This window comes from Camelina sativa, chromosome 19 (assembly GCF_000633955.1).
Source record: "Camelina sativa cultivar DH55 chromosome 19, Cs, whole genome shotgun sequence".
Taxonomy (NCBI): domain Eukaryota; kingdom Viridiplantae; phylum Streptophyta; class Magnoliopsida; order Brassicales; family Brassicaceae; genus Camelina; species Camelina sativa.
Window position 1 is genome coordinate 8,308,302 of NC_025703.1, and position 15,241 is coordinate 8,323,542.

At 39.9% G+C, this 15,241-nt stretch overlaps 4 protein-coding genes across 4 annotated transcripts; 1 reads left to right on the forward strand and 3 right to left on the reverse strand.

Annotated features, from left to right (window-relative positions):
• Positions 1,272-3,536, reverse strand: LOC104765532 (putative pentatricopeptide repeat-containing protein At3g16890, mitochondrial). Its single transcript, XM_010489259.2, has one exon. The coding sequence runs from the start codon at positions 3,486-3,488 to the stop codon at positions 1,524-1,526; it is 1,965 nt and encodes a 654-aa protein (XP_010487561.1). The 5' UTR covers positions 3,489-3,536; the 3' UTR covers positions 1,272-1,523.
• LOC104765533 (protein LURP-one-related 13) lies at positions 3,691-4,587 on the forward strand. Its single transcript, XM_010489260.2, has 2 exons — positions 3,691-3,966; positions 4,081-4,587. Exons 1-2 carry the CDS (start codon positions 3,736-3,738, stop codon positions 4,420-4,422), a joined length of 573 nt encoding a protein of 190 aa, XP_010487562.1. The 5' UTR covers positions 3,691-3,735; the 3' UTR covers positions 4,423-4,587.
• LOC104765534 (acetate/butyrate--CoA ligase AAE7, peroxisomal) lies at positions 4,668-6,922 on the reverse strand. Its single transcript, XM_010489261.2, has 3 exons — positions 6,603-6,922; positions 5,757-6,347; positions 4,668-5,691 (listed from the first exon to the last, which is right to left on the reverse strand). The coding sequence occupies exons 1-3, from the start codon at positions 6,822-6,824 to the stop codon at positions 4,795-4,797; spliced, it is 1,710 nt and encodes a 569-aa protein (XP_010487563.1). The 5' UTR covers positions 6,825-6,922; the 3' UTR covers positions 4,668-4,794.
• Positions 13,182-14,646, reverse strand: LOC109131057. Its single transcript, XM_019241581.1, has one exon. It carries the CDS (start codon positions 14,358-14,360, stop codon positions 13,203-13,205), a length of 1,158 nt encoding a protein of 385 aa, XP_019097126.1. The 5' UTR covers positions 14,361-14,646; the 3' UTR covers positions 13,182-13,202.

Here is a 15,241-nt window from a genome sequence, read left to right on the forward strand (position 1 = left end):
TTTGATACAGACAAAGAGAAGCTAAAAACATTCCGCAACAGAGCTTACATCATTGGAGAGAATGGCTACTTCAGAAGTGTAGATCTCGGAGAATCTGCAGGCAGATATTGTTTACCGCTTGGGTGCTCTTATGTTCCAAGTTCAGTGCAAATCAAGCAACTTTCGAAAGGCAAAAGCAGTTAGTCTATTTACAGTAGTACCTGAGTTTTTGTTAGCATTGTTTGCTTACTACTCGTGTTTTGTCTTCAATTCTCAGCCTGTATCCCACATGAAAAAGACCAATTTGAGTCATCTCTCGAGTTCAAGTATATATCAGTAGCTTAAACAAGAGCAAGTAGATGATTGATAAAGCATTCATGCATGTTGTATAATACTAGCTTGAGATGGAAACAACAAAACTATTCAATACTCATGTCAATATATAATCTGGCCAAAAAACCTGTTGTCTCCTAAACTTTTAGCACTTTTACACGGTAAGGGTATATATTTAGGGACGAGCCATCTGCATCTAGTGTTAAACATACAAAAATATTTTGCACTTTGACTGTCAAGTACCAATCAACTGCCACTACCATTGCCGCCACTTTCTCGGGCTCAAAAAGATAAAGCTTTGATCAATCAAAAGAACAAAACTTAATACTCTGTTTTGCATTTGCGCTTATCTTCTGTTTCTCTTGCGTCTGCATCAAAGAGACAAACCATGGCCAAGATCGGGTTCTTTCTCAGACATTTTTCCAAACGAAAGAACCCACTTTTCTGGTCCCTAAGCCTTCATCGGGTATTCAAACTCCCGAGGATTAGATTTCTATGAGGCTGACACGGTTTTTCTCGAGAGTCCACTTTGTCTCAGGTCAAGTTCTTCAACAAGACGCTTAGTATATGAATCTGGAACACATCCATGTCTTTCCATTGAACTGAACATATCTCTTGCTTCACTCTCTCTTCCAGATTCACTTAGAGCTTTGATGAGAGTGCTGTATGTAAAGTTATCTGGTTTCAAACCAATCTTCAACATTGTTTTAAGAAAATCCTCAGCCTTCTTAACCTTTCTCATCCTGCAAAAACTCTGAATAATCGCATTGCACGCATAAAGGTCTGGACTTAACCCGTTTTCCTTCATCTTCGCAAACAGCTTCACTGATCTACCAATATCTCCAGTAGAACAAGAGGAGCGAATCAAGATATTGTACGTGATCTCGTTAGGCTCAATCCCCCATTCCAGCATCTCCTTGAAACAATCAAATGCATCTTTGATTTCTTTTNTGTCAAGTACCAATCAACTGCCACTACCATTGCCGCCACTTTCTCGGGCTCAAAAAGATAAAGCTTTGATCAATCAAAAGAACAAAACTTAATACTCTGTTTTGCATTTGCGCTTATCTTCTGTTTCTCTTGCGTCTGCATCAAAGAGACAAACCATGGCCAAGATCGGGTTCTTTCTCAGACATTTTTCCAAACGAAAGAACCCACTTTTCTGGTCCCTAAGCCTTCATCGGGTATTCAAACTCCCGAGGATTAGATTTCTATGAGGCTGACACGGTTTTTCTCGAGAGTCCACTTTGTCTCAGGTCAAGTTCTTCAACAAGACGCTTAGTATATGAATCTGGAACACATCCATGTCTTTCCATTGAACTGAACATATCTCTTGCTTCACTCTCTCTTCCAGATTCACTTAGAGCTTTGATGAGAGTGCTGTATGTAAAGTTATCTGGTTTCAAACCAATCTTCAACATTGTTTTAAGAAAATCCTCAGCCTTCTTAACCTTTCTCATCCTGCAAAAACTCTGAATAATCGCATTGCACGCATAAAGGTCTGGACTTAACCCGTTTTCCTTCATCTTCGCAAACAGCTTCACTGATCTACCAATATCTCCAGTAGAACAAGAGGAGCGAATCAAGATATTGTACGTGATCTCGTTAGGCTCAATCCCCCATTCCAGCATCTCCTTGAAACAATCAAATGCATCTTTGATTTCTTTTGCTCGGCAAAGACAGTTTATGATCAAACTAAAAGTGATCACGTCTGGTTTGCAACCATGTTCAAGAAGCTTCTCTAGTACACCGTGAACCTTCTTTACATCCCCTCTCACGCTATAACCGCTCAGAAAGGTATTGAAAGTTACAAGATTCGGAGAAATACCTCTATCCTCCATCTCTGTTAAGAACATAGCTGCACGGTCTATCCGTCGAGCCTTGCAGACACAGTCGATTACCGCATTATAAGTATACACACTTGATAAAAGCCCTTCAACACCCATTTGTTTTAAATACCTGTCACCTTCAGAGAACATATGAGCATTCAACAGAGCTTGAACTACAACAAGATAACAGTTGAATCCTGGCTTAACTCCACGGCTGACAAAACCATCAAATATCCCACACGTCTCAACAAGATCATACCCTTTTAAAAGACAATTCATTGCAGCATTAAACGTTGAGCTATCAGTAACATAACCTCGCTCACCTGTTTTCCTCAAGAACAGAGCAGTCTCTTTAGCCATCGAGTTGTTTGAAAGACAATACAACACAGTATCATAACCTACTCTTTGCAAGTTTGAGTCTTTCTCCATAAACACAAGCAAAACCTCAAATGCTTCACAGGGAGGCAAGCAACGGAAAACCCCATGAACCAAAGTTCTGACTGTAGCTTCATTAGGATTCAAATTCCTCTCCCGCATAATCTCCAACTGCTTCAACGCCTCCTCTACCCTCCCTGCTATCAAAAACCCGTCGATCAAAATCGTGTATGTAAACACATTAGGTCTGTTCCCTTCTCGTTCCATCTGTTTAACCAATCGAATCGCCTCATCAACCACACCTTTCTTGCAAACACCATGGATGAGTATATTATAAGTAAACCTATCCGGTTTACAACCATCACTACGCATCTGCTGAAACTTCAGGTAAGCCAAATCAAGTGAATTAGACTTCACCAACGCATCAATCACAGCGTTGTAAAGCCTTGTACTTGGTTTCATCCCAAGAAAAGATATCTGAGCAAACACATCATTACAGTACTTAGCTAAACCTAGTTTTCCCCAGCTTCCGATCAAAACACACATCAACTCGTCTGTAATCCGATACCCTGATTCTCTAATCTCCTTAAGCAATTCCATAGACAGCAATAAAGGACCTTTACGGAAAAGTGCGTTCCCTAGAACGTTCTTTAGAGACTGATCCTTGGCGTAAACCGGGTCGAAGTTGGAGACCCAGAGGTAAAACCGCAGGGAGTGTAATGGGTTGTCTTGATTCTGCAAAACGCTGATGACGAATCGAGTGTTTAATCCAATTCGATGTGTGGTGAATTCTTGATTCAGGAGCACAAACCAATCTTTTCTCTCTATGACTTGCGAGATGTAACGCTGGTTCAGTGGATTTGTGGGTTTACCTGAGAAATTTAGGGTTTGTGAGGGTTTGGGGTTTAAGGATTTGGCAGGTTTCGCTGCCGCCGCTGCTACTCTAGATGCTGAAGAAGCAAAGCCTCTCATGTCAGAACTGTACGGTTCTCGAGAGTGACCAGAACGGAGCTAAGTGAAAGTGAAAACATTGTTTTTGGTTTCTCTAAACCTGAAGACGATATTCCTTAAACGATGTCGTTTACACACCAACGAGTTCGAATTTAATTTCGTAAGTATTTTTTAAGTTTCAGAAAAAGTCATGTGACGACCAATGAAAAGATCAATAAAATTCGAGCTTTGATAAATGTCATCTCTTTTGAAACAAACAAAACAATAAATGGCAAAACAAGATCCCACTAGCAGCAGCAGCAACACGATACCACTACCACCGCTCGTAGGATCTGAGTTTGTTCGTCCTCAAACGTTAGATCTTATCATCACCGGAGATACAGTGAAGGACACCACCGGGAACAAAGTTTTCAAAGTCAAAACGCCTCTCTTTGGTCTCCACAACAAAAGAATTTTGCTTGATCCTAATGACTCTCCCATTCTCACCATGAAAATGAAGGTTAACTATTTAGTTTTTCTTTACTCTTGATTACTATGAATATTTTCTTGATTGTGTTAACCGGTCGGTTTTTTCATGAGTCTGTTGATTCTTGGTTATGCCTTGTATATGAAGGTGACTAGTAAGCACGATCGATGGCAAGTGTATAGGGGAAATGATTTGGATGATAAGATCTTCACGGTTAAAAGATCTTCGACGATTCAATTGAAGACAAGAGTTGAAGTATTCTTGAAACATAACCAGACCAGGGAAGCGTCTTGTGATTTCACTATTAAAGGCCGGTTTATGAAACGTGCATGTACAGTCTATGTTGGAGACTCTACCAAAATCATCGCTCAGGTACACGAAGGAGACAAGAGATTAGTGGCTACAATATACCCTAATATTGATCACGCTTTTATTGTTACACTTATCTTTATATTTGACCTCATTAATATGGTTGGGGCTGGGGTTTGATTACTACTATTAGTTTGAGCCTTGAGAGAAAGAGTTGACAATTTTACATTGTCTATCTGTAAATGTGTGTGTGTGTGTGTGTGTCTGTCACCTTCCTGGCCAGGCCAATGTGTGTTATTATATTTTTGTGTGTTTACATGTGTATCTCTCAATTGTCTTATGATACTTTGCACCATTGTTTCGATTTCCATGTGAGAAAAATTACTGTTGCAAAGGGCAATGATTTATTTATAAACAAAAAAAAGTTGACAATGAAAACAAAACAATTTGGAAATTCTCTGTTATCATATGAAAGTATACAAAGACAACGTTCCACAAAACATAAAAACACCTTATTTTCAAAATGATGTCCTTATGAGTTTTTATCACTTCCTATAACCTGCTCCTTGGTACCGGTCCCATCTCTTTAGCCTTAGTCCTCAGAATATGCTTCTGAATTTTTCCAGTAGCCGTCTTTGGTAATGGCCCAAACACCACTGACTTTGGGACCCAATACGCCGGAAGCTTCTCCCGGCAGAATCTCATTATATCCTGAGCCAACTTATTCTGGTCTTGCTTCTCGTAACCGCTCTTAAGTGTTACAAATGCACAAGGAGATTCTTGCCATCGCTCGTCTGGCCTGGCCACAACAGAGGCTTCAAGAACCGCTGGGTGATGGTACACTACGTTTTCGACCTCGACACTGCTTATATTCTCACCGCCAGAGATTATAATGTCCTTTGACCTGTCCTTGATCTCGATATAGTTGTCCGGATGTTTCACAGCGATATCCCCTGAGTGGAACCATCCGCCAGCAAAAGTCTCTTTGTTTGCTTCTGGATTCTTTAGATAGCCTTTCATCACCATGTTCCCTCGGAAAACTATCTCTCCAGCGGTTTTCCCGTCTGCAGGAACAGGTTTTCCGGTCAGAGTGTCGATGACGTCAAGCTGCTCCATCCCGGTATAGCGGACACCTTGGCGGGCATTGAGCTTGGCCTGAGTCTCAGGAGGGAGGGAATCCCACTCAGGTTTCCAAGCGCACACGGTGGAAGGACCGTAAGTCTCGGAAAGCCCATAGGTGTGAGCGACTCGGAAGCCCTTCTGGCTCATGGAGAAGAGAACAGAAGGTGGAGGAGCAGCTCCTGCGGTCATGACATGGACTGTATGGGGAAGAGGAAGGATAGTATCCTCCTGAGGAGCATTAACAATAGTGTTGAGGACCACAGGCGCTGCACAGAAATGGGTTACCTTGTACTTGGCTATGCTTGAATACACTTCCTTAGCCGTGACCTGAAACCAAAATATAATCAGGACTTCTGATTTATGTAAACTTCTTTCATAAGTGAAATGACTACCTGACGGAGACAGATGCTTGTACCGGATAGCACAGCAAGGGACCAAGGGAAACACCAACCGTTGCAATGGAACATTGGGAGAGTCCACAAGTAAACAGGACCTTCTTGCATTCCCCAAATGAGTGGATTACTCATAGCCATTAAATATGCTCCTCGATGGTGAAGCACCACTCCTTTCGGGCTGGCAGTTGTTCCCGAGGTGTAACCAAGAGCGATGCTCTGCCACTCATCAACCGGTGGCTGCCACTCATAGTTCGGGTCTCCAGTCCCAAGAAAATCCTCATATTCTATGGCTCCTTTCGACAAAGCACGGTTAAGCGACTCGGGAGGACAGGTGTGATCACCTATAACAATTAAAAGTGGGCGTTTGAAACTGCTTCCAGCTTTCTCCTCCATAACTCTCAAAGAATCCTCCGCCAGAGTAAAGAACTCTTGATCCACCATTATAACAGCGCTCTGTGAGTGACCGAGAAGGAAAGCTATTGTTGGAGCATTGAGACGGATGTTAACACAATTCAGAACGGCTCCACACATTGGTACTCCGAAATGAGCTTCGTACATTGCTGGAATGTTTGGTGCAATAATAGCCACCTGAAAACAATGCAAACGGGCCATCATATTACAACACAGATTCGTTATATGATTCCACAACAAAGATTCTATATGAAAGATTAGACAAAATCTACAGTAATTAATTTCTTCAATTATGGAAACAATCGAAAATATTTGATTTTGTTTAAAATCAAAATGATTCGGTGTTATAGGAAAATAACATATCAGCTAGAGTCCAACACCTACACCAAAGAATCCACAGGAGGTTCTGGAAAAGAGCAAAAGAGCGATTACCGTGGAACCGGGGCCGATTGATCGATCGGCGAGAGTGGAGGCGAGTCGACGACACCGTTCATAAGTCTGACGCCACGTGTACTCCCGAGATCCGTGAATCACAGATTTTCGCGTCGGATGAACCGCCGCAGCCCTGTCTAAGAACCAAAGCGGCGTCAACGCCGTGTAGTTAGCCTGAATCTTGGGAAGATCGTCGATGTCACGCCACTTCGTTGCCGCCATATCCGACTCTCTCTCAATATTTTTTTTTGGGGTTTGTTTGTTTATTCAAATCTGGAGAGAGTGGAGAACCCAATCACAAAGACGTTGATGAAGAAGTCGTAAAGGTTGGTAGTAAGAAGAGGAGGAAGGAGTGTGTAATTGCCACGTGTCGTTTTGATGTTTTTTCCCCGGTTTTAATTTTGTTAGCGGACCGGACAAAAAAATACCCAAAATTAATTTGAACCGAACAACATTTGTAAGGTCGTCGATGCAAAACTGAGGATCAGGCTGTGACTCTTACTGATCAAATGGAAAGGTTTTTTATTGGATTTTTTTTTTCTATTCTATTTATCAAAAAAAAAAAAAGAATTAAGAGTGATTCTATTTCTATAATTTGAATTTTAAAAAATATATTAGTGGCCACTATTCTACTAGGAAGAAAATGGCAAGAGTATCACGTGTTTATTATATGTGTTGGAGATTAGTTTGTGTTTTGATTCACAATTTCTTAATTATCAACAAATTATAACGCATCTATTTTTTTTTTCCAAAAAGTTCCTTTTATATATGCTATCAAACTACAGCATCATCCATCAATGGAGAAACCATTTTGGAGATTCAAAGTTATTACAACAAGCTTGATAGCCAAGTACATTAAGTTACAACATAAGCTTTAAAATTAGTTAGAAGATAGTGCAGTAGGCTCATCGGCATCACCTCTCATTAAGGCCTCTCATACAATGAAGATCATTGTACCTAGTCTTAATGTATACATCATGAGCAAGAGTAATGATCGATTCTCCTACACCATCTCCTCGTCTGCAAAAGGATTCCCACTAGGTCTTCATGAATTTCTTCCATGACCTTGATCCTTTACCAAAAAACCAATTCCAGGACACACCAACTAGTGTAACTAACATCCACATTCTTAACCTAAAGAGTGGGGACTATTATTTAAGCATACTAAAAACCATAAACCAAAAAGTAGAATCTCAGAGAGAAAAGTCAGATAATTCTCTGAGATTAGAAACCTTCATGGAGGATCCTGATTAACCGGATAGAACCTCACTCCTGGATCCTTTATGCATTGGCGAGTATTTCTTGCAGGCTCCATTAGTATCTGTTTTCCTTTCTTGCGCTTAGAGCTCTCCCCAATTTCATACTTGCCTTTTGCTTTCCTTCCCGTAGTTCTTTTGGAGTCAGGAGAGACTTTTAGAGATTCTGAACTCGAGGAAGGACCTCTTTGAAGATGATGAACAGCAAGGAATTCCTCCAGGTTCGGTGCAGGGTTAACAGGTCTCGGTGGTTGTGAGATGGGTGAGTAGGAGGATAACTGGGAGCTTTGGTCAGATTGATTTTCTTCGTGAGCGCAGTGATGATTGGAACCCTCACCTTCTTCCCGAACGGGAGCTATAGGAGCTACAGGAAACTCTAAACAATCCTCGTGATAGATCGGGGGAGCAAGATATGGGCAATGATTAGAGTCATGGTTGATACGACAACAATTGGTGCAGATCCTGATGAGTTTCTCATACTCAAAGCCAATCATGGCCCCTTCCCCTCTTACTTGGACCCAGAGGTCAATAAAGGTGAGGAAGTCATCTGCCGGAAAGTCTTCCCATCTCTGCAGAGCAACAAACCAGTTATTAAACAACCAAGGACCCCTTCTGAGCACAGCTTTTAAGTCAGACTCCGAACGGAATCAAAACTGTACATATCTATCATCCAACACCCGACCATGAACCCTCGCAGAAAGACCCCAAGAGTTGGGCAAAGCAAGGATCACACGCCTAAGCTCTTGCTCATCCGTATTCAGAGGACGCCCAATCAAGCTCACCCTGTTTCTAGCTAAAACACCAGCATAAGCTACGTGGGGGATAAACAATTCTGGGTCATCTCGTCCCAGAACCATATATTGTAAATCATTCCACAGATCGTCAGCCATACGACAAGGTGTAACAGTGAAGGAGAGTTACATAAGAAGAAAAACGAGAGGAGGTAATATATAGTAATACTTTGGTAAAAGGAGAAAGTAAAGAAAGCCTAGATTTTATCTGATAAGATTAGAAAAGTCAATGAAGACAAAAGGGAGAGCAACCCAAAGAAAAATGATTATAACAATATAATCACCGCTCAGAAAACCAAAAAGTCTTCTCATTTTTTTTTTTCTGGGAAGTTTCAGGAACACCCAATGTAACTATGAACGACCAAAACCAAAATTTAGCTCTAGCGATAAAAACAAACAAGGGTAAAAAACCACAACAACTTAGGCAAGGTAACAGAGGGAGATAGCTAGTTAAAAGAAAAAGAAAGCAATCTCTGATCGTTCTCAAAGAGACCTTTTAACCAAAAAGGGAAACCACGAGCAACATAGGATGACATTCTCATATCCAAAGTAACACTGGTAGCAATGTTACACTTAGGTGGTTCATAAAGAAGAAATCAGTTCGGTTTTTCTCTACCGTAGAGAATAAGAGGCTCAATATAACTTACAATTGCTGGCCAGAGCGTAGGATTGTGCATAGCTTGTATAATTTCCAAAGTGGAAGCCCCAAAAGTCACATTTTCCAAATGCAAACTTGCCATACTTTCCAAGGCCCACTCCCAACTGATAACTTTAGCTTGAAAGGTAGAGTTAACAAATGCAAAAGATCTTCTATTGTGGAAGATGACATTTCCAAAATGATCTCTCACCACCCAAGAAGCTCCGGACATAGAAGACCTTTTGGACCAAGAGAAGCCAATATTACATTTTACCTCACCAATTAAAGGAGGATTCCACCTTTCATCTTGAGCAAAGTTATTTTTCTTGATTAGGGAGTCAGGACTATGAACTGAATACCATTCTGAAGTATCATTCCAAGCTTTTTGAACCAATTTTCAAGCAGAGACACACTGATACCCTCAAATAACAATTTATTTCTGTTTTTCCATAGATGCCACAAGATCCACGCAAAAGCAGACTTACGCTCATCAAAGGATGTCTCCCTATTTTCCAGACTGAAAAAATGATACATATTCGCAAATTCTGAGTTGCCAAAAACCAAAAACGGAGAAGGAATGTTAGACAGGGCCCAAACTTGTCGAGCAAAAGGGCAAAGAAAAAGTATATGATTGATAGATTCAATCTCTGCTCCACATAACATGCAACCATAAAAAAACCCGTATTGCTCTTGTTCTCAGTCTTTCAGTAACTGCAAGAGCTCCATTAAGAGCTTTCCACAAAAAGATACGATTTTTTGGAGATGTTGCCACATTCCAGCAAGCTAGTAGCACCGGATTTCTAGAAGGTCGAGCTTCTGCAGATGCACGAATTTCTTTTTTTTCTAAGCCGAAACATCATAGAGTAACCCGAACTTACAGAATAGATTCCATTTGTAGTTTCACCCCAGCAGTATGAATCATTGTAACCTATCCTCGGTTTTATAGCCTTAATGCTTTGAATCTCGTATTGGTGAAACAGACTACGTAAGAGATTATCATTCCACACGCCTGAATGATGATTGAAAAGATCTGCAACTTGCAGTTTAATATTCATCAGGGAGTGAATTCCAACAGGTCTTTTAGCAGTACCATCAAATAACCAGCTGTCTATCCATACATGAGTGTTTTTCCCATTTCCTATAACCCTCTTCAGACCTTTAGTAAGGAGATCTTTGCCAAACAAAATACTTCTTCATCCATACGATGGACTTCTCCCTACAGGGGCATCTAGAAAATCACAACAAGCAAAGTATCTACTTTTCAAAAATCTTGAGAAAAGACAATCAGATTTATGAAGAAGCCTCCAAGCTTGTTTTGCTAGCAAAGCTTGGTTAAAAATTTCCAAGTCTTTAAAACCAAATCCTCCAAACTCTTTAGGCAAAGTCAATTTCTCATAGCTCAGCCAATGGATCTTCTTTTGATCTTGATTATTGTTCCACCAAAAATCCATCATTACTGAAACCAATTTCTTGATCGTACCCTTAGGAAGCTTATAGCATGACATGGCATAGACCGGTAAAGCCATCGCAACAGATTTTAGAAGAGTTTCTTTCCCTCCTTGAGACAGATTCTTGGCATACCAACCAGTTAGCCTTGCATGTAACCTATCCTTTATGAATCCCAAAAGCTGTTGTTTTGAGCCACTTAAACATTCAGGAAGACCTAGGTGTTTGCCTGCACCACCTTCTAAGTCAATCCCTGATTTTTCTTTTATCCAGCTCCAATCATTCTGATCTGTCTTAGTTCCAAAAGTAATTGCTGATTTTTTTTTATTAATCATTTGCCCAGATATCCTTTCATATTTCTGTAAACAACTTATCATCTCAGCACATTGATCTCTATTAGCTTTACGGATAAATAGACTATCATCTGCAAATAATAGATGATTGATTGCTGGTCCAAAATGATGAAATTGAATACCAGAGATTTTACCTTGACTAGCAGCTTGATTGAAAAGGTGGACCAGAGCTTCAGTACAGAGCACAAACAAAAAAGGGGAAAGAGGATCACCCTGTCTGATTCCTCTTTCAGGTTTGATTAATCCATAGGATTCACCGTTAACCACTACTGAATAATTCACCGAGGTTACACATCCCATAACCCAAGCAATCCACCGTTCCTGAAATCCAAGAGCTTTAAGTATGTCTTTCAAAAATCTCCATTCTACCCGATCGTATGCTTTTGACATGTCAGTTTTTACCATCATAAACTCTTGAGAAATGCTTGGAATCGTATGAAGACTGTGAACAATTTCATGGGCAATCAAAATATTATCTGAAATCAGTCTTTCTGAGACAAAAGCAGCTTGAGTGGGAGAGACTATGTTAGATAAATGTTTTTTCAACCTGTGCACCAGAATTTTTGAGACAATCTTATAAACCACTGAGCACAGACTGATAGGCTTGAGATCCGTCATTCTTTTTGGAGCTTGAATCTTGGGAATTAGACATAAAAGCGTATGATTCCATTCCTTAGGAAGGTTCCCAGTGGCAAAAAACTTTTTCACCTCCTTATTCACCTGATCATGAAGAACTGACCAAAACTTTTTGAAGAAGAAACCAGTGAGACCATCTGACCCTGGAGCACTCTCACTACTAATTGAAAAAGCAGCTTGTCGGATCTCAGAAATTGAAATTTCCTTTGAGAGTTCTTGATTCATACAGGATGAAACTCTGGGCTGAAAGTTATACAGAAGTTCACTAACCTGCGACGTTGCTGAAGAAGTGAAAAGTTCAGAGAAATACTTAACCGCAACTTCACCCTTCTTCTGTTCACCAAACTGTTCTATCCCATTGACATCTATGATGAAAGGTAAATAGTTTTTCATTCTAGCAGCTTTCACAGATGCTTGAAATTTTTTTGTGTTCATATCTCCTTCAAGAAGCCATTTCTCTGTACTCTTTTGTCTCCAGTAGATTTTTTCTTCACGAAAAGCTACAACAAGGTCTCTTTTGATCGCGTTTATTCTTCGGAAGTTCGGATTCAAAGCTTCATCTTGAGTTGTCAGCTCTTTTCTTAATCTTTTAATCCTGATCTCTGAATTAGACCATACTGTTTTCTTCTAGCTGCCAATAGCCTTTCTGCAGTTCTCAATTCTATCCATAACTGAGCCTTCAGTACCTAGAGTACTCGATTCATTCCAAGCGTTCTGTATTACTTCCAATATAGAAGGATCCTCAGCCCATCTTTTATCAAACCAGAACTGATTTCTGAAACCTTCCTTGTCACTTGTAAATTTGACCAAAACCGGTTTGTGGTCTGATCCTAATTTCTCCAGGAACCACTGATGACTGTTTGGGAATAGATGGAACCAGACAGGATTCCCAAAGCACCGATCAAGTCTACACTGAATCCATTGTTTATTTCTAACTCCTCCCCAAGTAAAACCATTTCCAGAGCTACCAAGTTCAGCCATGTCACAATTATCAAGAAAACTTCTAAAAGGATGAAAAGAGCTTAGTTCTCTCACAGGTCCACCCAATTTTTCACCATTGGATAGAATGGCATTAAAATCCCCAAGCATACACCAAGCTTCTTTTCTTAACAAACAAAACTCTGAAATTTTATCCCAAACTAGTGCACGAAGACCAGTAATCGGATTCCCATATACACATGAAACAAACCATTCCTTTGAACCACTAGAAACTTTCAAATCGATAAGGTTCTTGTCTATCATCAGAAACTTAATATCTATATTTTCTTTCCAAAAAAGAGCTAAACCACCACTACATCCTACCGGCTCAACAGTTTTGAGGTTACTATAGCCTAGCCAACCTTGAACCTTTTCCAAAAAAGCGATTGAGTTTTTCATCTCCATGAGGAATAAGATGTCAGGGAAATGAGTTTTTCTCATTTCCTTGAGATGTCGAATTGTCCAAGGGTTCCCCAGCCCTTGAACATTCCAGCACATTATATCTATTGATCTTGCGGCAGTTCACCAGGAACCACCGTATCTTTGTCTCTCTGGAGACCTTTGGCCAACCCTTTACCTTTTTCCTTAACCATCCTTTTTCCTGAAATATCCAAGTTATTGTCCGAATCTGACTCCATAGTTTTCAGATTCTTACCTTTTCTATCTTTGTTGTTTTTCAACCAAGGTCGAGGCCTTTTCGATGAAGATATCCCCTGCTGGACACCTTTTGAAGAGCTCGCTTCTGAACTACCCGCACAAAAGTTTGAGGATGGGCAATAGAAGAAAGCATCAGGAGCTAAGTATTGAATAGGAACCTCTAAAACCGAGCTCTTCTTTATCAACCTGTCAGCTTTGATTGCATCCGATAGAAGTTTTGATGAAGAGTAGCCTGCATACAACGATGCATTTCCAGAAGCAGTAACCTCCTTGCCTTTAGATATCTCGTTTGTACTACCTGATAAGTCAGCCGCAAGACGGTGATCCTGTACTGCTTGGACAAAAGGGCACCTAGATTTATCATGAGTCAACCGTTGGCATTGAAAACACCTTTTGCGAACTCTCTCATAATCAATTCCAATCTTAACAAGATCACCATTAGGAAGTTGTAACTCTTTGAAATTTCTCAAACCCTTCGAAAGATCAAGAAATACCCTTGCTCGCACATAATCTCTGCTTTGTGCTTCTTTCTCATCAAAAGGCACTTCTAATATCTGCCCGACACACGCAGCGATTTCGGAGATAGTGTCCTTGGTGTAGTGGTTCACAGGTATATTAGGAAGTCTAATCCAAACCGGTAAGAACATCAGAAAATCAGGAGGAGGATCTTCAACCCATCTATCCATAACTACTCCCCAATCATCTTGAGTCCAAACTCCAGTCTTTAAAATCTCTTTTATATCTTCTTCATACTTGAAAATGAACTGGAAACGATCTTTTGATAAAGCTATTCCTCTAACCCTGTCATATAATCTCCAAATCGTAGGCATCTCTAAGATCCAATTTGTCATTCTCTGATTATCAGGATTCAAAAAACGACCGAGTATGCTTTTCTGATTTCTTTCAGAGGCACTGAACTTAGGTTGATTAGATAACAACAGAGGTTTATCGATTTCTCCCTCAATTGACATTTCTTGGAGATATTGTTCCAGATGTTTCTCCATAATGTCTACGGAAGCAAAAGGAAAAAACAGAACCCAACAAATATAGAAGGAACTAACCGAAAAGAAACTGAAATCTTGAAGTGGCAACCCAGAATTTGTAATTGTTTGAAACCGGACAGAATACGTTGATATCTCCGGTAATTGCTCTGCTCAGTAATCGAAAACCGAGAGAGAAGTCCTTAAGCCCACATGAAATTGGGACGGCGGCGTTATCGACGACAACGAAAGATCAAAGCTTTTCACCAGCTAGGAGAGAGAACAGAGTTTATCTTTTAGTTCGATCATCTATTTTCTTTTAATGTATACAAAATTAACAAGATAGCAATAATAAATCTCAATATATTCGTATCATTTAGTTAATAAAAAACATGTTTATTATTAATTTGCCATTTTGCTGGTCTCGATATTGTTTGACTAATAGCAATATATATTGCTCACTTATTGTGATAAAATTATAGAAATCGAAAGTAAGTGGATTGTCTCAATTTATTTCATATTCGTAAACTCCCATGGTCTATATATAAATCACAGAAAAAAATAAGTAAAACTATATATATATAAATCCCATGTCTCAATGGGTATTTTGTTTGTACACCGTTTAGCTACAATTTTGTCACCACGTTCTCTTACCAAAACTGGCGCTTAAACATTATCTATCTTACCCAGAAAGCATTTTTTCTATATCCTTATCCATCGATCACATTAAAAAAATACCAAGAGCTCTACTAGATTTGACCTGACTAGATCTGATCGGGAAAGCCTACTACTTAACTAGATAAAGAAAGAATAACGTACGTAGGTAGACCAAACAACTCTAATATTTCTTGAATCGTTCGTCTTTACGGCCTTCTTTCTTTTTCTCTTTTTTTTTTTTTTTTTTT